We start from the raw sequence: 27,928 nt of genomic DNA, 5'->3' as shown, positions 1-27,928 counted from the left end.
TGCCTTACCACAGGACTAGCTGGGAACCTGAACCCCTGTAGTCACAGGGAGCCTTAGAAACCTTGCGTGTTGTCCTCATTACTCTCTTTTTGTGGGGTTTTTAAGCAGCCTGCCTGCACAATAACTTCTAAATCAGTTCCAGGTAAACCCTTAATTTCAGTCTTGCTATTAGGCCCGCAAAACACCTCTAAAACATTCACTTTCTGTAGTTGTGATAGTGGTGATGTACTGTTTAGATACAGCAACCGGTGGTGGTCCGTGAGGTCCGAAAGGCTGGTGACTGCTGGTTTAGAAAACTCTCCAGGTGATTCTGAATTCCTTCCCCTCCGCTTTTGTCCTAATCACCCCCATTAGCGGGGACTGCTTTGGTGGGAGTGGTGTTTTATGAGCTGTGAACATTCAGGTGTAGACAAACAGTGTCCTCTTACAGCAGAGAAAAATGACCAAATGGTTTAAAAAATAGACCTGAGAAAAACATTGTCACATTTATCTGTTATCTTGTTCCATTAAAAAAAATCCCAATATCAAGAATGAAAAATTAGTGTTAATTAGAGATAGCTACACATTTAAATACAAAATATGGGAATTATATTTATATGTGTTGTAAAGAAGTTACATAGTGCTGAACATGTTTTCAGCATTGACTTGAGTTCTAAGTAAATTAGTTTATTTATATCTAAGTCTATTAGTTTAAAAGCAGCAATTTTCAACCTGTGCGCTGCATTTAAATTCTTGAATTTAAAAAATTCAAGAATTTTTAAAGCATGCAATACCTGGCTATTTAGTCAGGGTACTGACCTCTTTTCCCTTAGAACACATGTGTCAAACACAAGGCCCGAGGGCCAAATCCGGCCGGCCAGGCCTTGCAATGTGGCCCGTACCGCGCTGTCGTCATTGCACTCCGCTGTCAGTTTATGACATTGTCAGTTTATGACTGTTCAGTAAACCATTCGGCCCGCAATTTAGGCTGGATTTTAGATTTTGGCCCCTTCTCTGATTGAGTTCGACACCCCTACCTTAGAATGTCAAATTAAAACAAAAAACAAAACAAAAACAACAACGGTGAACACAATAGCCATCTGGTGTGAATGAATCAAAATTATACATAATTTTTTGTCAGATCAGCAAAAAAATATTTTTTTTGGTGTGCCTCAGAATTTTAATAATTAGTTTACATGTGCCATGAGATTAAAAAAAAAAAAGGTTGAAAATTGTTGGTTTAAACTGGAATATACACAGAGAAGGTTGACATGGACTTTGGGTCTTACACAGGATGTATGGTCAGAGGAAATTTTAATCTTATTTCTTATATGTAACAGTTCAAAATAACTGAAAGATGACAGTTTTAATAAAATTCAACTCTGATACTTGAGATCTGAACTATTTCACTCTAAGTATTATTCACCTGAGGTCTATCTTTAATGGGTTTCTTGATCAGGGAAAATATTAACATTCCCTTGGCTACATTTACTGAGAGCTAAGCAAATTACCCAGGCTATCTTACCCTCCACCAAACACTTTATCATTCTATTTTACTGATGTGGTAACTAAGAGAAGAGATAAACCAAAGAAATTATGTACTTACTAGAAGACCGGTGGGGTCCCTCAGCCTGGCCTGCACTCTCTCGCAATCCAGGACCCCTCGGGGAATGTAGTAGTGCGCAAGGTGGCAGGCTGCCAGGGAGGAGCCGGACCCTGGTCCTTGCACTTAGCTGCTCCCACTCATCCCAGCCCTGCTGCTCCTGCTGCAGCTGCTGCATTAGCACTGAGGTGGAGACAGGAGAGGCTTGCACTCCCTCAGCTGCACTTGCCAGCTGTGAGCCTGGGATCTGGCGTCCATCAGTCAGCAGAATAGCGCTCCCACTGTGGGAGTGCACTGACCACAAGCTCCTGCGTTGAGCATCTGCCCCCTGGTGGTCAGTGCACATCATAGCGACCTTCGGCCGGTTGTTCGGCTGTTTGGTCACTTAGGCTTTTATATATAGAGAGAGGCATAACCCATAGACACAGTAGTGTGGTGAAGACCTGGCAGCGGTTAGAGGAGTGGGGAGGGATAGGGGCTGAGCATAGAGGGTAAAAGAGTAAAGGGGTAAAGGCGGGGGGGCATCTGTGATATTGTCAACAATAAAAATATATATATTTTTTAAAGTTAGTGGCATAAAGAACTTGCTCATGATCCACATAGCTAAGTTGTAAAGCTAAAGATTTGAATTAAGCTTAAGAGCCAAATATTTCATCTCAGCTCTGTATGATCAGGAGCCTTGCTTCTACTTATCCTTTGTAACTAATTTTAAGTCATTCCTTGAGGCAGATTATTTTTTCACTCCAAACCTTAGTTTCCCCACCCATTCATTCAAAAGGAGGCTTGGTCCATTGAGTTCCAAGATTCTCTTGGAGGGAATGGCTGAGCTTATGAAGACTAGGCATTTGGTTATGTTGGAAGAATTGCCTTTTCCAATGTAATTTTGTATTTGTGGCTTATTTTTGTGACTGACTGGATCAGATAGTGACTCTCTATTGCCCCATAAATAAAATACTTCACCATGGCTTAAAAAAAAAAATAACATTCCAACAATAAATTGTAGTTGCCATTGCTCTGGAAATCCTAAATATTCATGTTTTTATTCTTTCAATGTTCATGGAAACACATATTATTGAATGAGAGGAACACTTTCTTGGATGTCATACAAAATAATTTCTGTCTGACAAACAATACTTTACTCTTCAGACCAGAATTCAGTAAAATAAGTCTCTCTTTTTTTTAGGAATCTATATAATGTCATTGATTTTAAGAAATCTTTGGAATATTTTATTTTAGCAAATATGTATTGCTTAACTATACACTTGATCTCTAATATGAATATACTAGAGGCTTGGTGCACGAAATTCGTGCATGGAGTGGAGGTTCCCTCAGCCCAGCCTGCACCCACTCCACTTGGGGACCCTTTGGGGGATGTCCACTGGCTTCTAACTGCTCACCTGCCTGCCTGCCTGATCACCCCTAACAGCCCTCCCCTGCTGGCATGGTTGCCCCCAACTGCCTCTACCTGCCTGCCTGATCACCCCTAACTGTCCTCCCTTGCCAACCCTTTGCCCCCAACTGCCCTCCCCTGCTGGCCTGATCTCGCCCCCAATGGCCCTCCCCTGCTGGCCTGATCTCACCCTCAACTGCCTTCCCCTGACGGACTGATCTTGCCCCCAACTTCCCTCCCTGCCGGCCTGATCTCGCCCTTAACTGCCTTCCCCAGCCTGCCTGATTGCCCCCAACTGCCCTCCTGTGCCAGCCTGATCTTTCACCCAACTGCCCTCCTCTGCTGACCTGATTGCCTCTAACCCCCTGCCACCCTGATCTCACCCCAACTGCCCTCCCCTGCTGGCCTGATCACCCCTAACTGCCTCTGCCTTGGCCCCCACCACCATGCTTTGTCCAGAAGGAAGTCAGACGTTTGGAAGATGGCAGGCCGACCTGGTCTAATTAGCATATTACCCTTTTATTAGTATAGATAGATTATATAGAATAGGATTGCTTTAATGGGGGAGGGAGCCTTTTTCAGCAGGAGGAGATTCTCTTTGCAGACAAAAACACATAATTCCTATATCTGGACTGATAGCCAGCCATATGCACTATACTGCCAGATTGGTCATTAAAAACTTGAACCACTTTCTTACACCTTGCACCAAACACCTGTTGCCCTTAAAACCCATTCTCAGCCCCCAACTTAGGTTCTGCCTTCACAGTTCACCCAGATTAGGTTCTGATTGGTTGATTTCTATGCTGGTCAGCATCAAAAGTTCCGGCTCCTAGGCAGCCATTGGCTCCTTGCACTTCACCCAGATTTAGTTCTGATTGGTCGGTTTCTATGCCAGTCAGCATCTCCTGGCCTATCTCTGGGCCTGATCAGAGAGGTGGGGCTGATCAGCAGCCCCCAGGAGGCCTGGAGAGAAACAGAGGCCCGGCTGCTGGCAAAGCCCAGAGAGAAAGAGAAAGGCAAAGGCTAATCAACAGCTGTCATGGAGGCTGCAGCTCAGAACCTGCCTCTCTCTGGGCCTGATCCTTAGCCCCCTGGGCAGACACTGCTGGGTCATCACACCTGCAGCAGTGGCAGTCAGGACTGATTTCTGGTCGGTCAAGCCTTCAGTGGTTTCGGACCCTGGGTTTTTATATATTAGGATATTTTGTTATTTTCAGTCCATTTTACTCTCAATGTAGCTAGTAAGTGCCATCAATTTATTTTATTTTATTTTATTAGATTAGATTGAACTATTTTTTTGAAATCATTTTATGTAAAATTTTCATTCTAGGAATTTGGATACAATTTTGTACCCTGGCACAATGCCTGCCTGCTGTTGTATTCTCTATATCTTTCACCCTAATCCCTTGTTCTCTAATCTTGTATGTAACTGTTATTGAACATGATTATATGTTAGCACTTGTTATTAAAGTTATCTCTGTATATGCTTTTCTCCCCACTGTACTGTAAGCTCCTCCAGGACAAGGATTATGTCTCATTTCTCTTTGTACTCCCAGAGCCCGGCACAATACCTGAGGCTTGATGAACATTTGTTGAACTGATTGGAGCTGGATATGGATTGTATGGACTATTTCCAAGTTCTTTTAAGTGTTATAGATATATTTATCAAGAAGAGGCAAGGGGCCTGGCTGGTGTTGCTCAGTGGTGGGGCATCAGCCTATGACCAGGAGGTCATTGTTCCATTCCCACTCAGGGCACATACTTGGGTTGCGGGCTTGATCCCCAGTGTGGGATATGCAGGAGGCAGCCGATCAATGATTCTCTTTCAAATCATTGATGTTTCTCTCTCTCTCCCTTCCTTTTTGAAATCAGTAAAAAATATGTATTTAAAAAGAAAAAGGGATTGCTAGTTTTAAATATATGAAAAGCTGAACATGAAAAAAAAAAAAAGATGCTAAACTAATTCAATATTGTCCCAGAAAGCAGAGCTGGTTCTGATGGGTCCACAGCTAGTTTGTGTGCATTTGGAATATCTTTGTAACTAAGCTGTGTAATAATGGGAACGACCCACACTCTTTGAAAATGCTCCTTATCCCTGAAAACATTCAAACAGAGCTTGTTGATTAAATGTCAGAATGTCCTAGGAAGGATTCCTGCATTGGTGGCAGATAAATAATCAGTTCTCTGAGTTTGTTGATTTGCTTGCTTGCTTTGCTTTAGGACCTTTAAAAAAATGACTTAGAAGCAGTCACAGCAATTTTTAAAGTCCCTCAAATTCAGGAAAGCAGGTGAGGCTGATTTAGTTCTAAAAGAATGTTTCCGTGATTTTCTTTACATTGGTTGAAAGTTTATTTATTGACAGTTCACTAAGTAATAATTGAAACACATTATAGAGGTTTCTGTCTTAGCCAGGTATACACAAACCATTCCCTAATTTCAATTGAATTGGAAGTGTGTTGTTGTGAGCAGAACACTGGACTGGAAGTTACATACCTTGAATTCTTTCTACTCCAGTCTCTGTCATTGGGTAGCCATGTGTCTTAGGGAAGTCCCTCCCTCACTCTCTTCGCCTCAGTTTTCTCTTTGTTAAATTGCTGGGGATAGGATGGGAGGCAGGGAGCTTAAGATCCCTTCTTATCTCAAAATTCAAATTCCAATTTGGTACCTTGGGAGACATATTAATTCTTTCAGAACATTAAAATATTTTTATTACAGGAAAGTTCAGTGGGAGGGTTATTCTTGGTTCAAAGATGATTTGGTGTCCTAGCCAGTTTGGCTCAGTGGATAGAGCATCAGCCTGGTCAAGGTCACATGCCTGGGTTGTGGGCTCAATCCTCAATCGGGGGTGTGCAGGAGACAGCCGATCAGTGATTCTGTCTCAGCATGGATGTTTCTATCTCTCTCTCCCCCTCTTCCTTCCTCTCTGAAATCAATAATATATATTTAGAAAAAAAAGTAATTTGGTGTTTTGTTAGGAATCTTTAACAAATCAGCAACTATTGGTCTAAAAGCTTTCTTAGATGTTATTTCTTGTCAGAAAAGAGGAATCTCGGTTCTTGGAACTTTAGTGGAGCCGTTGTGCCTCTGAGGTTAATGACTAGGAGCCTTAAGAGGTAGTTCCTTGATGATATACTCTGGGTCTGTGTAAGTCTAAGCAGCTAGACCATGTATGCGTGAGAAAAAACACTTATTTAGGAGGATCTTTAATACGTTGTGCATATGACTTATTTAATGTTATTTCTACTACTACCCTGTTTCCCTGAAAATAAGACAGTGTCTTATATTAAGTTTTGCTCCCAAAGATGCGCTAGGTCTTATTTTCAGGGGATGTCTTATTTTTCCATGAAGAAGAATATGGTACACATTTATTGTTAAATGAAAATAAAGGAAATTTATTACCTGTATACGGTACGGTAGTACGGTAGTTGTCAACACAAACCAGACAAACTGTGAATCCTACAGTATCAAGAATTTACTCATTTATTCAATGACAATCATGTCATCATCTTCTGGAACATCATCATAACAATCCAATTCCTGAATTTCCTGGTGAATTTCTTGTGACTCCATTTCTTTCAGAATCAGTGGACCAAATCTCTCATGTTTAGCCTAGGGGGGGTTTATTTTCGGGGGGATGCCTTATATTTCACTCAGAAGGAAACCTGTAAGTAGGTCTTATTTTCGGAGGATGTCTTATTTTTAGGGAAACATGGTAAGTGGATTTTTTGTTATTAATTAGAAATTCATTGGATACTTATAAAGTGTTTAGCATCAGATTGAATTTTGATACTTCTTCCATGCCTATCTGCACATAATATAATTCAGATAGCATTTTTTGAAAGATAGGATGTTCTGTTACAGTCTGTTAGCATAAATGGTCTGAGTTTTTGCAGTTATTGTTTAGAACTGAAAAATAATATAATAGTTTCTACCTAGGTCAATTATTCCACTAGTCACTTTAATTATACTTACCGCAACTCTTCAAGGTAAATGATAAGACCCTCTTTTTATAGAGGCAGAGATCAGTGCTCAGGGGGTATAAGTAACCTGCTTATCTTTACCCCTTAATCAAGCTAGGACTCAAACCCCACTGTCTGTCTACTTCCAGAGCCTTAATTCTTTCTGCTATGATATAGTAAATATTAGAAAAGCTGTGAAAAGATTAAATGCTGAGGATTTTAAAATCTCCTTGGGGACAGGAACTATGTGTTTTCATAGCCTGACCTACTTTCTGGTAAGAGAACTCAATAAATAGTATTTGTTGAGTGAATGAGACAGTTAAAAAAGTCCTACTTGAAAGCCTAAGATTTTGTCTCAAAGAGACAATTTTATATATTATATAAATGATATAAAGAGACTTGAAAGCCCATTGAATGATTTGTAATTTAGAATTATTTAAACATTAAAAGGTCAAAGGTATTGAGGAGAGTTAGATCTTATGTAAAATAGAAAATAAGGTATTTTGAAATCTGTTTTCAGATTAGGTAATTATGTATTAGATTAATGCTGCCTGACTCTTTTATTCTTTATAACATTTAAACATGTCTCGATTTTCTTTAGTTTCTATGCCCCTGATGAATCTTTGAGGAAAATGGAACAGAGAGACCCTTACCAGCAAGACAAAGACCCATTTTATTCTCTATGTTTCCATATTCCATAACTCTAGGTAACTTGCTCATTGACTTGCATCCTTAGTATCTAGTACATAGTAGGCATTTAGTGAGACTCATTATAGGAAGAAAGGAAGGCATAAGACATGGAGGACAAGAAGGGAAAGTCATTGCCTTGGTGTGATACTCCTTTAGGAGGAAAAGAAAGTTAATCAACTGGGAAGAGAAGACCACAGAATATATAAGTGAACATATAGTTTCTTTAGGAAAGAATCTACTGTCAGAACATCTGAAAATCTTCTTTTCCCCAAGACCAATCCGGCGCCAAGTATGTTACTGGGCACTAATGTGTCCTAACAAATTTTGAGGAAATAAATCTGTTTTTGAATCTCTAAACTTTATGATAGAAAAAAATGTGACTCACTAAACTTAGTGCTTTTATTCTAAGGTTACTTGGAACCCTTGCCTTTGGAAAATGGAAAGCCATATAGTAAAATACTACCGAAAAGCATTTCCTGATCTCTTCCCAACAGTAATGCATTAGGGGCCTGACATAGGCTAGAGCCAGACATAGTCCCCAGCTGCCCATTTCCTCAGGAGCCTGAGTGGTGTTTGCCCAGAGTCATTGCTGCTGGGACACAAAGTCAGGAAAGCATCTGCAAGTTTTGGTATTTAATGCTGTCACGGGCAAGAGCTTGAATTTAGTATACTACTAGTAAAAGGATTAAAAACTGTAATAGCAAGTAAGAATAGGTACTTTCCACATAGTTCCTCTGTGTTGCATAGTGAAGTTCTTTTCTGAAGAACCAAGGTAAGTAGTTACATGGTTTCAATTCATTTGAACTCCTGAGATAGACCACCCGGTAGGCTAAAATATCCCTGCAAATCAAACGGTCCACCCCAAATCATCGTCAGTCAAACTAGAGAAAGTTTATTAACTACGAACTCTTACAAGTACGTGATAAAAAATTAATTGATGTTATTACTGGTTTCATATCTTGCCCAAGTCAATACGTGGAAAGGTGAGTGGCTCCTAGGAGCATGTTAAATTCTTATTTTGCTCTTAAAAATATGAAGGACCACTATGGATAGCATATTCTTTTCTTAGTTCCCTAAAGCCCCAAACCTTTAAAGGAGATTAAAGGTTGAATTACTGCTGCATATTGTGAAAGGAAAACCCTAAGCATCTGTAGTCTTACTGAGACCTCCTGAAATAGGTAGAATGTCCCAGTTTCTCTAGTCTGGCACGACTCCCACTAACCTTATTCTAACAGCCTCAATTAACACCTCAGTTTAAGAATTTAAGTTTTTAGAGAAACTCAGCAGCCCTTTTGTTCCTCAGGCAGCCTAGTTACTAAATCTCATTCATAAACAGACAGGTATAAATAAGTTTTCAGTTGAGAACTATAGACCTTTTAAATTCTCAGTATTTTTCAAATTTAAGATTTAATATTAGATAATTCTGAAACTATTTGGTCTCCCCCCTCCCCCCCTCTTTTTCTTTTGGTTAGGATAGTGAAGTTTTTTAGATGTACTAGTTTGTATTGTCTCCTGGGAAATAAGGGTTGGGTGCGCTGTTATAATGCCATCTGCTGGTAACATCATCTGTAGTCAAACTGCAGGTTTATTGAGCCTCAATGTTGTTCAGAAATTCTAGGAAGCACGTAGAGGAGAGAGAGGAAATTTGGAAGGAGTCTTTTTCACAAGTACTTCCTGTAGCAATATTTACTGGTAACATGTCACTTTAAAAAGGTTTAGATAATAATGCATTTCTTAGTACTAATTTTTATTTATAGGGGTGTTAGAATAGTGAATTTTCTGGTCACTTTTTATTCAAATTTAAGATCTTGATAATGGTAAAACAAAGTTACAATTTTTTTAGGGTTATGGGGGGGAAAAGTTCTTCCATATATTGTGGTTTTCATTTGTACTCAATTTAGGGAAGTGACATTGTTGATAGGGTGTTTTTTTTTGTGTGTTTTTTTTTTAAATCCTTGCCTTGGCCAATATAGCTCAGTTGGTTGAGCATCAGGAGGCTCGTGCACTGAAGGGTCGCCAATCTGTCTCCCAGTCAGGGCCCATACCAGCTTCCCTCCCCATCTGGGTGCATGTGCAGAAGGCAATTGATTGATATTTCTCTCTCACATAGGTGTTTCTCTCTCCTCCAGTCCCTTCTCTCTAAAATCAATTAAAATATATTTTAAAAAAACAACAATTGAGGAAAGATACATCATTAGCATTTTTTTAATATATATTTTATTGATTTTTACAGAGAGGAAGGGAGAGAGATAGAGAGTCAGAAACATCGATGAGAGAGAGTCATCAATCAGCTGCCTCTTGCACACCCCCTACTGGGGATATGCCCGCAACCAAGGTACATGCTCTTGACCAGAATCGAACCCAGGACCTTTCAGTCCCCAAGCAGACGCTCTATCCATTGAGCCAAACCGGTCCCGGCCATCATTAGCATTTTTTAAAAGTCCTTTTTTAAAAAAGGGAAAGGTTGTGTTTGTATACTGTTTTGAGTAGGGATAGATTTTCAGTGGTATTTGAACATTTAATACAAAGGCCAGGTTAATAAGAGAGACATCCTATATTATAAAGAACTGATAAGCAAATGGTCGGCATGGCCTCATGCCCTGGCGCTTGGACCGGGGACCTGAGGCTGTGCATTCCCCCACCTACCCCCCTACCCCCACCCCGACCCTGACCCCGCTGCCAAGGCCTGGGGAACTGAGGCTGCACCCCCTGCCCTGCAGGGCTTGATGGGGGGTGGGGCCAGCCAGGTCTGGGTCTCAGGAGGATCACATGTGGGTGGGCGGGGACTTGACTCTGGGTCCTACAGTGAACCCCAGACTCTGACAGGAGGGAGATTTTCATATACATTTTACTAATTTTCTTCCGTTTCTGACACTTCTATTATAGAGAAAGGGCAAATAGCAATATTAAAATATTTCCTCTAATTAATTACCTTTTAATGTGCATGAATTTCATGCACATGGCCACTAGTGTTGAATATAATAGACTTGTTGCAATCTGTGACTAAAAACATGTTTGAAGTAAAACTGAACCTCTTTTAGACATAAGCAAAGTTATTATTTTCTCCCATAGTACATCTGTTTAGGGCTGGCTGACTAATCCTTTAAGAAGTTGCTGAACTTCCTCCAAGTGCTGAAAACCTAATTCTGTTTTAAAAATAGCTGTGTGTAATTTTATCTTCGTATGTGTATTTCAAGTGTTTAACAAAAAGGTAATTATTTTTGTAAACTAATGATTTCTGAGACCCAGCTCCAATTGAGGCCGTGGTGTGTGTGTGTGTGTGTGTGTGTGTGTGTGTGTGTGCGTGCGTGCGTGTGTGTGTGTGTGTGTGTGTGTTATTTAAAGGAGTCCTGGGAAAAATAGTCCAAAAGAGTACAAAGTTTGTGGAAGGAAGGGTTGGTTTTCATTTTAATTTTTTTATTTGAAAATAGTGTTAATAGTGTTAATATCTCAGCCATGTGAAAATAGGAAACTTCCTTTTCTGAACTACAACACTAGTTGTTGACACAGTAGAATCATAGTGGCAGAGTCCTAACCATAGTGTCCTAGTAGGTAGAGTCCTACCATGAAACTCCTCAGTTTGTCTGAAGAATCCTGTACTAATTAAGTACTTCACTAAACCAGCTCACAAAAATGAAATGAATTATGCTGAAAATACATTTCAATGGGAAATGAACATTGTAAGTGCTCTTACTAGTAAAGCTTCTAACAAATTTTCTGGGTTGTTTAAATTCTTTAATTTCTTTGAACCCAAATGTTAAACACAACATTCTGACACAATTTATTGTTTAAATGCTGATGGTAAAAAAGAACAACCCTGGGGAGTGGTTCTCTTGATAGACTTGCTTTTTCTTTGTGTGTTGAATTTCTTCACCTTGTGCCCACACTTTCCCATAGCAGAGTAGTTAAGTGCAAGTTTCTCACGCCAGCCTGGCTGCTTCTGCCATCGCTAGCTTGGGCAAGTTACTCCTTTGTGCCTCCATTTCTTCATCTGTGAAATAAATCACATCTGCCTTACAGGTCTGTGGTGAAGGTGAAGCGAGGAAATAACTTACAGATCTCTTAGAGTAGGCACCCCAAACCAAAAATGTTTGCTGTTCTCATACTTCTCCCCTTCCCCTTCCCTCTGTTTCTGCCCTCGCTCCCCTCAGCCCCCATGCTGCCAACTCATGTGTTTCTCTTTATGATTAGACAACCAATATTAATACCTTTCCGCTTGCTATTGCCTAACCAAATTTTACCCTGTTTTAGTCATTTCTTAATGTGAGTTGCTTTTCCCACATGGTTTTTAAAGAATACTTTCAACTTCTGTGTTTTGATTAGGCTCACAGGTTTTTTGAATTTTCTTCCCAGGACAGTTTCCATGAAATGAATTCTGTTAGTTATGTTTAAAAGGAATGAGAAAAGAATACCTATTTAGTCAATGTGGTGAAACAAAATGATTTATAATGGTTGAATACCTGTCATCAAGGTATGTCTTCTAGCACTAATTCTGGCTTTGTTAGTGTGTAGGCCAGAACCACTTAACTATAACCATGGCACTTATGGATGGCCCTGTTACAGCTATTAATTTAGATTACAGTATCGGTGTGTCTTGTATTAGGAGTGTATGCTATGTATCAATGTCAGCAAATATCATTTACAAATTCTTGCTTATGACCTGTCTCTAAGATGTCTTTAAACACTTCCTTATGCCATTAATAGAAGACACGGGACAAAAGGTGTGACAGGCAGCTTTTTGATCTAGTGAACCATTTGGTTAAAAATCAATGAATATGTGAACTTTCTTATTGATATCAGATCTTTACTAGTAAAACTTTTCCAGTTTATTTTACTGAGCTGATTGTTCTTTTCGTGTGAATCTAATGAAGATGTATTTCCTAACTTAATGTATAGTCTTATTTCCTTTCTGTATTATATATAATATGTTAAGGTGATAGTCCTTGCATGAAACTTTACTTGCAGTTAAGAAAAAAAATAAGTTATTGGGAAGTATAGTGTCTTTCTTGGTTTTACTTGCTTAGTCATGAGTTCTGTGGTTCTGTAGCTCTTAATACAAGCATCAGCAATCTCTAAAAAGTGTATTTTTCTGTCTTATCATATATTTATATCTTGTATGCTCAAATCTTTTTTGAGAGAGAAATGTTTATATTTCTTGAAATATACATGATTCTTCAGACTGGAATCTAGTGAAATAGTACACCCATTTGAAAACCAGAGGATAAAAGTGATCAAATGATTAGCCAGAGGCTAATAGAAATTCTGGGAAGAATGACAGATTGTATATTAGAAAGAAATATGATCTCATATTCATTGAAGCTTTTTACAGCTAAAGATCTAAAATAAATAATAGAAAATTACTGAAAGAGATGAATGTCTGAAACTTTAGAAATCCGTGGAGTGTTGGATTAATCCAAGCAAGAAAGACTGATGGGCAGATAATAAATTACATTGTGTAGGAAGTCTGCATTCCTTGTTTTCAAGGTATTTTTGTCTTTTTCTTTTTTTTTTTTTTTCCTGGCAAGATATATTTAAGTAGCTCTAGGCCAGTTTCAGAAAATTCCTTTTATGATTTTTATTATCACACCATATGTGTGTGATTCTTTGAAATAGATAAAGTATTATAAACAGAGACTTCAAATCCTTGAGTGGAAGAAATTAAATCTTCCTTCTGTACCAAATTAATAGCAAGTGTTTCCTTATGAGAGTGTAAGCAATATAGAATACCTTTTCTCCTACAGTCCCACAAGTAAAGGAGAGTTTGAAGTAATGTACTGTACCGCTGCCTGGAAAAAGCTGTACTTCAACAGCTGTCCTTCTGTCGGGAAAACAAATAGTCATAAACTGGAAAATGTGTATATGTTCATGTTCATGACAAAAAAGTGGTTTACTTACTTAACTGTTCCAAATTTTATTTTGCTACAGGTACATGTTTTTATACTTAAAAAATTGAATGTATGTTTGTGTGTGTAATTATTGCCTATTTCATATAAATTTATACACAAAGTAATATAGAGCCTTTTTTTCTCTCCAGGGTTAAGTGATCACACAGTATTATAATAATTGTTTAAGAGTTCAGCTACTTTTAAATATGTTGATTGAGAAATATGCATACTAATTCTTAAACTATTTGAACCTTTTAATCAATTTCCCCCCAGATTTTTGCCATTAAGTCTTGGCATTCATTTGTGTTCTTAGTTTTTGTAGGTTTAGGGAGAAAGTGAAGTGTTTCCTGAAATAAAACTTAATGTTCACTCTTTATTCTTCGTGGACATATTCTTGTTGGCTCTTTTTTCTTTTCTTTTTTTTTTTTTTTTCGTTAATCCTCACCTAAAGATATTTTTTTCCTATATTTTAAAAAAATTTTTATGAGCAAGTGGAAGGGAAGAAGGGAAGAAGAGAAAGAGAGAAAAACATCAATGTGAGGGAGACACATGGATTGGCTGCCTCCTGCACACCCAGCCAGGGCCGTGAACCTGCAATCCAGGTACGTGCCCTTGACTTGGAATAGGACCACTGAGCCACACTGGTCAGGGCTCTTTCTCAATATATACTTCACCTATGGGGGAAAGAGAGATTATTATATTACTCTGTGAAACTGAAATTCTGACTCCAGATCACCTGGGTTTCTGTGTACTTAAGCATTTAACTTAATGATTTGCCTTGAACTTGAAATGTAAGCAAAGGATACTTAATGAACTTACAATTATTCTTCTCTACAGAGTTATTTTTTAAAAATATTTTTTTTATTGATTTCAGAAAGGAAGGTAGGGAGAGAGAGAAACATCAGTGATGAAAGAGAATCATTGATTGGCTGCTTCTTACATGCCCCCTACTGGGGATTGAGCCTGCAACCCGGGCATGTGCCTTGACTGGAATTGAACCCAGGACCCTCAGTGCACAGGCCGATGCTCTATCCACTGAGCCAAACCATCTAGGGCTCTACAGAGTTATTTATCTAGGGCTCTACAGAGTTATTTATCTGCATCCCTGGTATATAGACTTCTCTCTCTCTCTCTCTCTCTCTCTCTCTCTCTCTCTCTCTCTCTCTCTCTCTCTCTCTCTCTCCCCTCTCTCCCCCTCTCTCCCCCTCTCTCCCCATCTTTCCCCCTCTCTCCAGTGTGTGTGTGTGTGTGTGTGTGTGTGTGTATGTGTGTGTGTGTGTGTGTGTGTGTGTGTACTAGTATCTTTGAGGACAGTGCACTATCTATTTAGCCCTAATAGATACTTGTGTTTCTGGATAAATTATTCTTTAAGTGGTTAAAGATGATAGAATTCTAACAGGAATTCTTTTTATTCTTTTTGCAGCTATGTCATCTTATCTTTTAATTATTAAGATAGAGCTTCCTACAACTATTTCAGAATTTTTGTCTGGAGACCATAGTGGGTAAGAAAAAGTACTTTACATGTGTCCACTTATTTACTAGTTCAACAAATATTTATTAAGCTAGTGGGAAGTAAAACAAATGTAGTCCCTGCCCACAAGACACTTACATACTAGGCAGGGGCAGAGTAGTCAGGGAGAAGAAGATGCTCAGCAGATGTTTATCGATGATCCATTATGTAGGAAGCACTGTGCCTTGAACTCTTTGAAAGGGCTTAACCCTTAGATAGTCTGTGAGAGTGTGATAGGGCCGGATAGGTTTGAGCTAGATCGTGGGGAAGGTAAAGGAGAAATTTCTGGGACTGTGCAAGATTGGGATGGGGGAGTAGAGAAAGACTAAAAGTACTGATAGTAAAGGTCAGCAAAGGATGGAGTAGATAAAACCGCTATCACTTTTCAGCCAACCATCGTAATAAAGATAAATCATATTGATAAAGTTATAGCCACACTTATGGTGAGATTCCTAGTATAGAGCATGATTTAAAAAATTATTTTCAGATTGTTTTTTTAACAGTGTTATAAACAGTACTAAACCACATCATACCCTTTTTCTCCTTATTTTAAAAACACTGTGTTCTAAAGACTGTTGACTCATCTCTTTTTATGGGGGAAAAAACAAATTAATTATACTTTTCCTTTCACTGCATAGAACAAGAAATTTTGAGAAAAATCAACTTAAAAAGACAGAATACATTGTTTTGTCATCAAGTTATTTTACATATTTATAAACAATAACAAAAACAACCTATCAGACTTTTAGGTTTAAGTATTTGGTTGTTTTGCTCTAATATTTGGACTTGGTCTGGATTGAAGAACAAGTTTTCAAAATGTATTTAGCTTTTACAATGTGGCGTATACCAGTATGAAAGAATTCTACTTAGATAACTGTAAATATAATACATATTTATAAGGAAAGTATATATACTTTATTTTTTTCATCGAATTTATTGGGGTGACATTGGTTAATAAAAAGTATGGTATACTTTATTTAGATCTAACTAAGAACTGTTAAGAAAATGTGGTTGAGAAAAGTTCTTAATGATGTTTCATTATCAGAAATATTGTGCCTTAATATAGTACTTTATTAGTTCACAAGGTTTCCTCATTCATTATCACATTTGATGCTCACCAGTACCTTTCTTATCTACAGCTTTATATAGTTAATTTTAATTTTTATGCTCTTAGTTTGATAAGTAATTCCTATAAGAAATGGCTATGTGAAAATCACTTTTGTATTTGCAGTAAAAATATTGCAGACAACTTTTTATTACTCAAAAAGTTCTATGTGATAAATTTATTTTATAATATAGGGCTAAGAACTCTAGGCAGTATGAGGTAAAATGAATATCAAACCAAGAGTAAGGAGGTGTGTGTCCTACCTATTTCATATTCAGAAACCTCATGAAATTAATTTTACTTTTTTTCACCATAAAAGCCTTAGGTTTCTTCATCTGCTGTAATACTGGTAGTACTATATTTCCTTCTTAAAAAATTTGTTGGGATCATCAATATTGACTGTATTAAAGATGATTTTTTCTTATTTGCTCTGCTTGCCAGGAGGGTCAGAGTCAAATTTGAATGTTTTGCATTAACTCTGTTAATCCTGATAGTTGTCATACATGTGTGTGGGTTTTTTTTTCTTTTCCTTGGTCCTGAATTGAGTCACTTCTATTCACATTTTAAAAAATGTTTTCTATTGATTTCAGAGAGAGAGAGATAGGAACATCAATGACCGGCTGCCTTCTGCATGCCCCCTTCTGGGGACTGAGCCTGCAACCCTGGCATGTGCCCTGACCAGAAATTGAACTGGGACCTCCTGGTTCATAGGTTGAAGCTCAACCACTGAGCCTCATCAGCTGGGCATATTCACAATTTTTAATTTTTTCCCCCTTTATTGATTAAGGTTTTATATATGTGTCCTTATTTCCCCAATAACCCCCCAACTCCCCACTCATGCCCTCACCCCCCTATTGTCTGTGTCCCTTGTTTAGACTCATATGCATGCATAGAAGTTTCTTGGTTGATTTCTCCCCCTTACCCCCAACCTCCCTTACCTTTCCTCTAAGGTTTGACGGTCTGATCAATGCTTCTCTGTCTCTGGATCTGTTTTTGTTCATCAGTTTGTGTTGTTCATTATATTCCATAAGTGAGTGAGATCATGTGATATTTATCTTTCTCTGACTGGCTTATTTTGCTTAGCATAATGCTCTCCAGTTCCATCCATGCTGTTACAAATGGTAAGAATTTCTTCTTTTTTACCACAACATAGTATTCCGTTGTGTAGATGTACCACAGTATTTTAATCCACTCTGGGCACTTAGGCTGTGTCCAAATCTTAGCTATGGTAAATTGTGCTGCTATGAATTTAGGGGTGCATATATCCTTTCTTATTGGTGTTATTCACAGTTTTTTGTTGTTATATGTGTTTGTGCAAAGAGGAAGAATAAAAATACATATAAAATTTTAGAAATGATTAAGGTAGTATGACAGAACTGCTGTTAAAATTCAGGTCTTCTTTCTCTAAAAGTGGTACTTTTACCATAGCTTCAGTTTAAATCAGTTGTCATTTAATTTTTTTTTTTCCTGGCTTGTTTAAAAAAAAAAATTAATTCCCATCTCACTTATATTAATAGAAAATTGATAAAAATGTTACTTTTACATGTCACACATTAACTTTTAAAATTACATACTTCAAAATACTGTGTCCAATTTGCATAATCTCTGTTATGATGTTTTAAAACTGCATATTTAACAGTTTTAATGTTTAAAATATAATATATTTGCTTATTTTGAATTTCAAATTTTTGAAAAAAATTAATATGATTAATTATATTGGTTAGCATGTCAATAAATTATTAGTCTTTAAAGCTTAATGCTGTAAAATAATTAAGAAACAAATGATATGGTGATTTATTTAACTATCTAGGGTAGTTTATTTCTGGATAGAGTTACATAGCACTATTTTTTCTATGAGATCAATATGATATTGATATGCTTTTATTTTAGAGTTTGACTTATAGTGACTTGCAGTTAAGATCTTTTAAGTGAGCTTATTTTCTGGGTTGTCTGTGAGATTTGATGTACCTTTGTGAAACATAAACCTTTACAGGGATGTGATTAAAAAGAAACTTTATGTTCATAATATTCCACTTTCAAAAATTACTATTAGAAGTCAGAAGCTATAATATTTATACCAAACTATTATGAGACATCTATATTTTTCATAGAATAGTTTCTATTTTAAAAATCTATGTCTGTTAAAATGTGGAAGCTCTCTGTTAACATTTAATGATCTTGTCAGGGGAATATGATTGACACAATTAAGTTGTCTTGCATTTGAGTTACAAAATTGATATGGGATGTGAGTCAGATCCTAATTCGGAACATATGATACTCTTGTTCCATTCCATTCGAGAATGAAATTAAAGCAACTTATAAATAAATCTGGTTTTCATTAAAATATGGGGAAAAAATGTCTGTATGCCGAAGCATTTGAAATATAGTTTAGGCTTTATACTCTATATTTCATACTTGGAACATTTTTATCATACAGGATTAAATCCACAGATCAAACAAGTTTTCTAGGAGGTATAAAACTTTTTACTCTAATTCTGTAAGCTTAAAGGGAAAGTATATTTATATCACAGTAGGAAAACAGGAGTTCTGTTAGATAATTTTTTTTCTCCCTCTCAAATTTAAGATTAGGGTAAATCTAAAATCTTGACTTATAAAATATACTTATTTAATGTGTGCTTTTTGAGGTTTCTTTTTACTGGGTTTGTATTTTGTAAGTTTAATCACTTCTGTTCTTTAGAAATATTCCTTGGAAAGGAAATTCAGTTGACTGACGTGCATGTGAAATGTAAACTAACTTTACTGAGTATTACTGTGTTGCCTTTATTGTCAGCGTTATTAATCTAACTAAATAAGGGTAAGAAACAATTAATAATAACCAGCAGCCAAGCAGGGATAGAGAAATTATATCTTGAATACAGTTTTTTTACATTAGGAATTTATAGTCAATCTGATAAAGAGGTGAATAAAGGAAGCACAATGTTGAGAAAAATAAAGCAATATCTGGAAAATACAGTAAACTCAAAATCACTCTTCAAGACCACAGTATTTCCATTGCTCTATCCCTAAGGTCAGCATCAACCTTTTGCTGATTCTGCTGACATATGAAATGAAGTTTTTGAGCCAGGTGATCTGTGAGGTGCCATGACTCTGATTCTGAGTTACTGCTGGGAGGGGTGAAGTTATCTCAGACCCACAGTTCAGTGCTGTGGGCAGTCATGTGGCTTCTATGATGATTGAAATTGTGATTTGAAATAGTATAACATTGTAAAATATAATATAATGGTATCCTATATAATAAAGAGGAGATATGCAAATTAACCCTCAAGCCCTCACAAGGGGGTTAGTGAGGGATAACCAAACGACTGAACAGCAAGCTGCATGGGGCAACCAGTTCTGTGGGGGAGCTGTGAGGGTGACTAAGCCGGAAGGGGGGGCAGTAAGGCAACCAGGCTGTCATGGGGGGCAGTTGGGAGCAACCAGGCTGGCAGTTAGGGGACAGGAGTGACCAGGGCAGTTAGGAGTGACCAGGCTGGCAGTTAGGGGACAGTTGGGGGTGACCTGGCTGGAAGCGGGGAGCAGTTGGGGGCGACCAGATCAGCAGGGGTGGCATTAAGGGGTGACCAGGCTGGCAGGGGGGGTGGACAGTTAAGAGCGACCAGGCCAGTGGGAGGGGACAGTTGGGAGTGACCTGGCCAGCTGCCAGGGGAAGTTAGGAGCGACCAGGCATGCAGGCAGATGAGCAGTTAGGAGCCAGAGGGACTATGAGAGGGATGTCCGACTGACTGCCAGTTTAGGCCCAACATCTCCAAGGGGTCCTGGATTGTAGAGGGTGCAGGCAGGGCTGAGGGGACCCCTCCCTCGTGCATGAATTTCATGCACCAGGCCTCTAGTGAATTATAAAGTTCAGGATTTTGAAGTGCTCCTTTATATTTATGCAACAGAAAAGAGTCTGGTCCTGAGGATTAAGGTGCTCTCTTCACTGTTCTTCCTTCATGACGGCAGGAACCGCAGGACTAACGGCAGGATCTGCCTTGGTGCTTCTCTGGCCTCTCCTTCCAGCTCTACCGCTGTCCGGGTCTGATTGAGTCCCAGAGGACGGAGATTTCAGGCCCAGAGCCTTGGCTTTTCGCCAGCTTAAGAAGTTTAGTTGCCAGGTGTTCTTCAGTGAGGGATATTTTGACGTTTCCACTCTAGTTCTACCTATTTAAGAGTGGCTAGAAGATGGACTTGCCAAGTGTCATTTGTATTGTTAATATGTGTCCTCTCTTAGGACCTCCTGCATACCAGGAATTGGGCATGTGAATGAAAATGTAGAGAGCACAGCTTCAAGTCCATTAGACCTAGAAATACTTGTACATAGGCTTTAGTTTCTGGCATGTTTATTTTCTAAAGACATGAATTAGGGTGGAGAAGGGAAAGTTATGTTCACAGTGCTATTTATTTTTTATTTTTATTGATTTCAGAAAGGCAGCGAGAGGGAGAGAGATAGAAACATAAATTATGAGACAGAATCATCTATTGGCTGCTTCCTACACACCTCACCTCCCCACTATCCCCCACACACATACACTGGGGATTGAGCCTGGGAATCAAACTGGGACCTACTGGTTCATAGGTTGACAGTCAACCACAGAGCCACCCTGGCCAGGCTTCACAGTGCTATTTCTGCTATTGCTCCTTTTCCAGTCCTGTTAAAGAGGAAATTGTCAGCACCCAACAATACCCATTAAAGATACATAGAGAGGACTTCCTTATAAATCAGAGTGTAAAAAGAGACACAGTGAATGAATCATGAAGTCCATGTTAAGTCCAGGGGTTGAAAACATGCAGAGGAACACCTTTTCTCCTATTTTCTTTCTTTTATTCATTCTTTCTTAATCGAGATATAATTGACGTATAACATTGAGTAAGTTTAAAGCATATAGTGTATTATTTTGATATAATTATATATTGCAACTAGAGGCCCAGTGCACAAATTCGTGCATGTGTGGGGTCCCTCTGGGTGGCCTGCAGTCCAACACCACCGGCAGCTCCTACTGACGCTCCCACTCATCCCGGCCCCACTGTGCCTGCCACTGTGCCTGCCGTGGGCTTGTGCCCAATCAGTCCCGATCGGGAAAGGCTCACGTTGCCACAGCAGCGCTCACCAGCCATGAGCCCTGCATACATCTGGCGCCCTCTCAAGTGGAGTGGCCTGCGGGATTGGGCTGATACTGGCTCTCCAACATCCCCTGAGGGGTCCTGGATTACAAGAGGGCGCAAGCCAGGCTGAGGGACCCCACTGGTGCGTGATCGGGCTGGGGAGGGACTGTGGGAGGGAACCAGGGCATGTCCGGCCCATCTCACTCAGTCCCGATTGGCCGAACCCTAGGAGCAAGCTAACCTACTGGTCAGAGTATCTGCCCCCTGAGAGGCTGGTGGTCAGTGCACATCATAGCGACTGGTTGACCAGTTAACTGTCCCCAGGTGGTCAGTGCACATCATAGCGAGTGGTTGAGCAGCCTTAGCATATCATTAGCATATTGGTTTGGTTGTTCACTTGTTCTGCTGTTCAGTCTATTTGCATATTACCCTTTTATTTTATAGGATATGATTACCACAGTGGTGTTATTTAACGCTTCTATCATGTCATATAATTGTCATTCTGTTTTGTGGTGAGAGCATTTAAGACAGGGGTCCTCAAACTTTTTAAAGTGGGGGCCAGATCACGGTCCCTCAGAGAGCTGGAGGGCCGGACTATATGAACTACTAATTCCTACTGTAACACCTCGGCTGCGCTCACTGCCCAAAAAACCTGGCGGGCCGGATCAGACTCCTCTGCGGGCCGCATGTGGCCCGCGGGCTGTAGTTTGAAGACCCCTGATTTAAGAGTTAGTCTCTTAGCAGCTTTCAAGTACATAAATGCAGTACTATTAACTGTAATCAAAGTGTTGTGCATTAGACCCCAGACTGGCCAACACTTACTCATCTCTAACTGCAAGTTTGTACCCTTTACCAACACCTTCTTGGTTCTCTTAACCCCCAGCCTCTAGAAATCACCATTCTTTTCTGTTTCTATCAGTTAGGATGTCTTAGATTCCACATATAAGTGATATACAATATTTGTCTTTTTCTTTCTTACTCATACTATCTAATAAAAGAGTAATATGCAAATTGACCATATCTCTGCTACATCCACAACCCACGCCCACCATCCAATCAGGAACAAGTATGCAAATTAACCCAACCAAGATGGCTCGCCACAGAGAGAGCAGGAGGCTTGGGTTTCCCTGGCAATGGAGGAAGCCAAGCTTTTCGCCTGCCCTGGTCTGCCTTGGCCTCCACTTACAGCCAAAAAGTTTCAATTATAGAAGATAAATAAATAAATCCCAGATACCAGGGCCTCTGCTTGGGTCACTGGGGGGGCGTGGCCAGCTTGCAAACCACCACAGGCCCCTCTCCCAGGCTGTCCCACACTCCAAGGGAACCCCCACCCTGATCCGAACACCCTTTAGGGCAAACAAGCCAGCCCCACCTGTGCACCAGGCCTCTATCCTATCTAATCTTATCTAATAAAAGAATAATATGCAAATTGACCATCATTCCAACACACAAGATGGCTGCCTCCATGTGGACACAAGATGGCCATCACAAGATGGCCAGCAGGGGAGGGTAATTGGGAGGGACTAGACCTCCAAGGAAGGGCAGTTGGGGGCAATCAAGCCTTCAGGGGAGGGTAGTTAGGGGTGACCAGGTCGGCAGGGGAGCAATTAGGTATCAATCAGGCTGATAGGGGAGTGGTTAAGGGGGTAATCAGGCTGGCAGGCAGAAGTGATTAGGGGCAATTAGAAAGGCAGGCAGGTGAGCAGTTGAGAGCCAGCAGTCCTGGATTGTGAGAGGGATGTCCAACTGCTTGTTTAGGCCCCATCCTGGTAGGATATCGAGGGGTCCCAGATTGGAGAAGGTGCAGGCTGGGCTGAGGGACACCCCACCCCCCGCCACGCACAAATTTCATGCACCGGGCCTCTAGTCTTAGTATAATGCCCCTAAGGTCCATCCATTTTGTAACAAATAATAAGATTTTCTTCTTTCTCCTGGCTCAATAATATTTCATTATATATATCACATCTTCTCTTTATCCATCATCCATTGACGACACTTAGGCTGTTTCCATACTAGTGTCTTGGCTATTGTGAATAAAGCTGCAATAACATGGAAGTGCAGATATCTTTTCGATATCCTGTTTTCATTTCCTTTGGATATATGCCCAGAAGTGGGATTGCTGGATCATATGGTAGTTCAATTTTTAGTTTTTTGAGGAGCCTCCATATTATTTTCCACAGAGGCTGAACCAATTTACATTCCCACCAACAGTACACAAGGGTCCCTTTTTTTTTTACATCCTGGCCAACACTTACCTCTTGTCTTTTTGTTGACTCCTATTCTAAAAGGTGTGAAGTGTTATCTTATTGTGTTTTGATTCTTATTTTCCTGATTCGTGATGTTGAACATCTTTTCATGTACCCATTGGCTATTGGTATGTCTTCTTTGAAAAAACATTAATTTTGTTTTCTGCCCATTTTTAAGTCAGATTGTTTTTTCATTTTTATTTTTTTGCTATTGAATTGAATGAGTTCTTTATATATTTTGGATATTAACTCCTTGTCAGATATGTGGTTTGCAAATATTTTCTTCCATTCTGTAGATTGCTCTTCATTTTGTTGTTTCTTCTGCTATATAGGTTTTTAGTTTGATGTACTCACACTTAATTTTGCTTTTGTTGCTTGTGCTTCTGGTGTCATATCCAAAAAATTGTTGCTAAGACATCAAGGAGCTGTCTTCTCTATGTTTTCTTCTAGAAGTTTTATGGTTTCAGATCTTACACTTAAGTCATTAATCTATTTTGAGTTATTTTTTGTGAGTGAGAATTGTACTGTGACCTCCTGATTGTCGATGCCCAACCATTGAGCAGCCACATCAGCTGAGCTACTTAATTGTCTTTTTTTAAAAGCTGCTTAATATCCTAATAAAGTATGCTGTAATCCATATTTTTCTATTGCTGGATATATATAGGATTTCCCCCAGCTTTTTAATACTAATACTTTTTAATACTAATAATGTATTTATTGCTGCATGTACATAGAATTCTTTATATTTCAGATAATTTTTAAAATTACCACATTTGCTACATTTTATCAATGTTTTTCCTACATATTATCAATGTTTTTCCAAGAGATAGTACTAGATTGACAAAGTCTCTAGCAACATATGAAGCACCAATTATTATACATCCTCAAATGTTATGTTTAAAATAATTTTACTGCCCAGCTGGCGTGGCTCAGAGGTAGAGCATTCACTTATGAACCAGGAGGTCACGGTTAGATTCCTGGCCAGGCCACATGCCCGCGTTGTGGGTTCATTCCCAGTGTGGGGCGTGCAGGAGACAGCCAATCAATGATTTTCTCTCTTTATTGATGTTTCTCTGTCTCTCTCTCTCTTTCTCTGCCCCCCCTTTCCTTCCTGAAATCAATAAAAAAATACATTTAAAAAAAGTAAATAATAAATTTACTAGTTTAATTTCAACAGCCTAATTATTTCTTTAATTGCATTGGATTTTTCTTCATGTGTATTTACTAGGTGTACTTATTCATGAATTGTTTGTCCTTTACATAATAGTCTCTAGTATAAAATAAAAGTCTTGGGAAATTCGTTCTAACTTTTTAAAACTTCTATACAGATATTTTATATTGAAAAATTAAAATAATATATATACAAACAAGGAGAAAATAAAATTGCTTATATTGTTGCCACACAGAAATATCTACTTTTTGTGTTTTAAATATATCCTTCTGATTTTAAAAAAAAATGTACATCCATTTTTTTTAAATAATTAAATACACCATCATACTTTTTAATCTGCCTTTTCTAATTCAACATTCTAATGACTTAATATGAAAATTTTAATACTTTTTTCCTGGTAATTTATGTCCTTTCTGAAAAATATAAACTACAGTATAAAGAAGAAAAATAACCTATTATTCTACTGCCTAGAGATAATGGCTATTGATTTATTGCAATTCCTCTCCATTTTTAATGAATCTGTATTTTTCCTCAAAATTATAATCATGCTGTAAATATTTATTATGTTTACTGAATATTCATTATATTATTATATCTATGAAATGATCTTTTATGATTATCCCATAGTTCCATAATTTATTTATTTATTTATTTATTTATTTTTAAATATATTTTATTGATTTTTCATAGAGAGGAAGAGAGAGGGATAGAGAGTTAGAAACATCGATGAGAGAGAATCATCGATCAGCTGCCTCTTGCACACCCCCTACCGGGGATGTGCCCGCAACCAAGGTACATGCCCTTGACCAGAATCGAACCCGGGACCTTTTAGTCCGCAGGCCGACGCTCTATCCACTGAGCCAAACCGGTCCCGGCCATAATTTATTTTTAAATTGTCATGGTGTTAGATGTTTGTTTCCAATATTTATTATTATTTTTACCAGTTTTGTGCACTCATTACTCCTCCCCAGCATTGCCTATCTTATTTTTAAAAAATTATTTGCTAATTTGGTACTTAAATGGCATCTCATTATTTTGATACATTTTTTAAATGTAAATTCATTAATAACTAGGATCCTACAAGAACATATTTTAACAAAAGGAAGTAGGCTTTTTGTAAGTGTGTGTGTGTGTGTGTGTGTGTGTGTGAACATAAACAGTGGATCCTGCGCCTAAAATAGAACTATTTTTTTTTATAATAGGTCTTGGTATCTTCATGAACACATACTACTAATAATCATTTGTGTTATCATTGTGTTTCCTCTTGCTCTTCTTCCTAAAATAGGTAAGTCTTTGTTGAAGAGAACATTATTTTTTAAAGTTAAGAAAAAAAGAAAGAAAATAATATTAAGGAGCTTTGGAAGTTCACAGTACCACATTTTTAGCAGAAGGGTGGTGGTTGTGCATAGTTTTGAACTTGGACTTACTGTAGGTTGTGCAGCCCTGTCTAGTTAACCTATTACTTGGTTTGCAGTAGTATTTTGTCTGCCCCACTAAAATAAAATCTTTACAGTGGAACATTTAAGAGCAGCCTTCCCTTTCAGTGTACCATTAGTGGTAAGCCAGTTCCAATTTTGCCGTACAGAGCTACATAAATGATCTGTGACAGATAGTTGGAATGTTGTTATTCTCAGCCCTAAGCCCCAGATACCAAGTCCTGTAATAGAAAACATGCCCAAGATGTATAGCTTTAGCTGTACATTAGGATCATTTTCCTTATACATTGTTTTTTTATTTTACTGTTATTTTACAGGCTTTCTTGGCTACACAAGTAGTTTATCATTTTTCTTTATGGCGTTCTTTGCTCTTGTGGTAAGTTTAAAATATAGCATGTTGCTTATCTCCTCACTAAAATGGAACTCATTGTCTTAATGCCTTTTTTTCTTTTAACTCTGTTTTGTTTTGGGGAGGTATCCCACTTTATTTCAGTGTGTTACCCAAAGGACTTTTGTTTCACAAAATTATTTTCTTCATTTTATCTATATTGAAGAGGCTTGGCTGGACCAGCATTTCAAGTTCAGTATCACTTGTGGTTAATTAGAAAGGAGAGCACACCATTCTGTTAAAACCTTAGATGGAGTGTAATTTTTTGTGTAGGTTGTATGATCACTTTATTTCTGAACAGTATTGTGTGTGTGTGTGTGTGTGTGTGTGTGTGCGCGCATGTGTGTGTGTCAGGGGTACTCAGTTATGAGGATCAGGCTGGTTCTTATCTGTAAAATAGTTTGATATTATCTTAATTATGAAACTTCGTTCCATTAAAGACACAGAGCTTCTAGGCCTTAACTATTGCAATCTAGGAAGAACTGGGGTGTCTGAATTGTATCTGGTCTGGTTTATTCAGCATAGTTAAGGTCTCATAAAAATACTACTGCAAAGAAATGTTTTTTTCACATGTGTAATACGTTTTTTTCTTATATTTAAAAATTAGCAGGAAAAATATCAGATGGTAAACTTACTATTTATAAAATAATCTTTTAAAAAGACACATGTTTAAATGATTTGATTAAACTTTTAAAATCATAAGCTTCATGAAACTCTCGCTTAATAATGAGAAATGAATAAAAGAAAAATGCCACCCAAAAGAGCAAGATCAGTAGTTAAGTTATATTACATAGCCAGATTTCTGTGCTGTCAAAACAATCTAAGATTCATTTAACTTAGTCTAAAGTGATCTTCTGGGATACAAAGATAAAACAATTTCAGATTATTTTAAAGAGTGGAAGTGACGCTGGCTTCTGTGTACAGAAACAGTTATACTTTAATGAATGCTCTTAAAACTAAAAATGCTTAACAGTGTTTACATTTAATCATTTGTTGAACTTATCAACGTTGTCTTCCCCCTCGAATTGTATGACTTATATCTTACAAGTAAGTGAATCGAACATACACTTTCTTTTAGACTTTTCTCTCAGTTATAATAAGATATAAGTTTAAGTTATCCAGCATAATGTTTTGACTTATATATATTGTAAAATGATTGCCATATAAGTTCAGTTAGCATCCATGAACATACACCCTTTAGACCCCACAATGAAGTGGGAAACAATCAATCAAAATAGTGAACTATTTGAATGGATTTTAGTCAGATGCTTTCCTTCTACTGAGCGCTGTTAGGCATGTGGGAGTTTAACCTGGACACAGCTCTAAGGGTCAGTCAATTGTGTAGATGAGATAAGATAAATCTATTAGAAAACAAGTAGATAGAGAACAATATAGGCAATACATAAGTATGGACTTATTTGCTTCAGAGTAAGAATTGCAAGAGTTAAAGATCACTGAGAGCT

The 27,928-nt window shown here is 38.2% G+C and overlaps 1 protein-coding gene across 4 annotated transcripts in view; it reads left to right on the top strand.

Annotated features, from left to right (window-relative positions):
* SLC38A6 (solute carrier family 38 member 6) overlaps positions 1–27,928 on the top strand; it is a 64,612-nt gene that overhangs the window by 23,693 nt on the left and 12,991 nt on the right. For 3 of the 4 annotated variants that reach the window (XM_084883213.1, XM_084883212.1, XM_084883211.1), the window contains 3 exons: positions 14,930–15,008; positions 25,844–25,926; positions 26,395–26,453. In XM_084883213.1, the coding sequence (XP_084739339.1) occupies positions 14,930–15,008; positions 25,844–25,926; positions 26,395–26,453 (221 nt within the window). The remainder of the gene's footprint in view (positions 1–14,929; positions 15,009–25,843; positions 25,927–26,394; positions 26,454–27,928) is intronic. The other variant, XM_084883214.1, reaches the window with a different exon arrangement.

The sequence above is a fragment of the Pipistrellus hanaki genome (genome assembly GCF_964339955.1).
Source record: "Pipistrellus hanaki genome assembly, chromosome: 1".
Lineage (NCBI taxonomy): Eukaryota > Metazoa > Chordata > Mammalia > Chiroptera > Vespertilionidae > Pipistrellus > Pipistrellus hanaki.
This window is presented reverse-complemented; position numbering and strand designations above follow the sequence as displayed.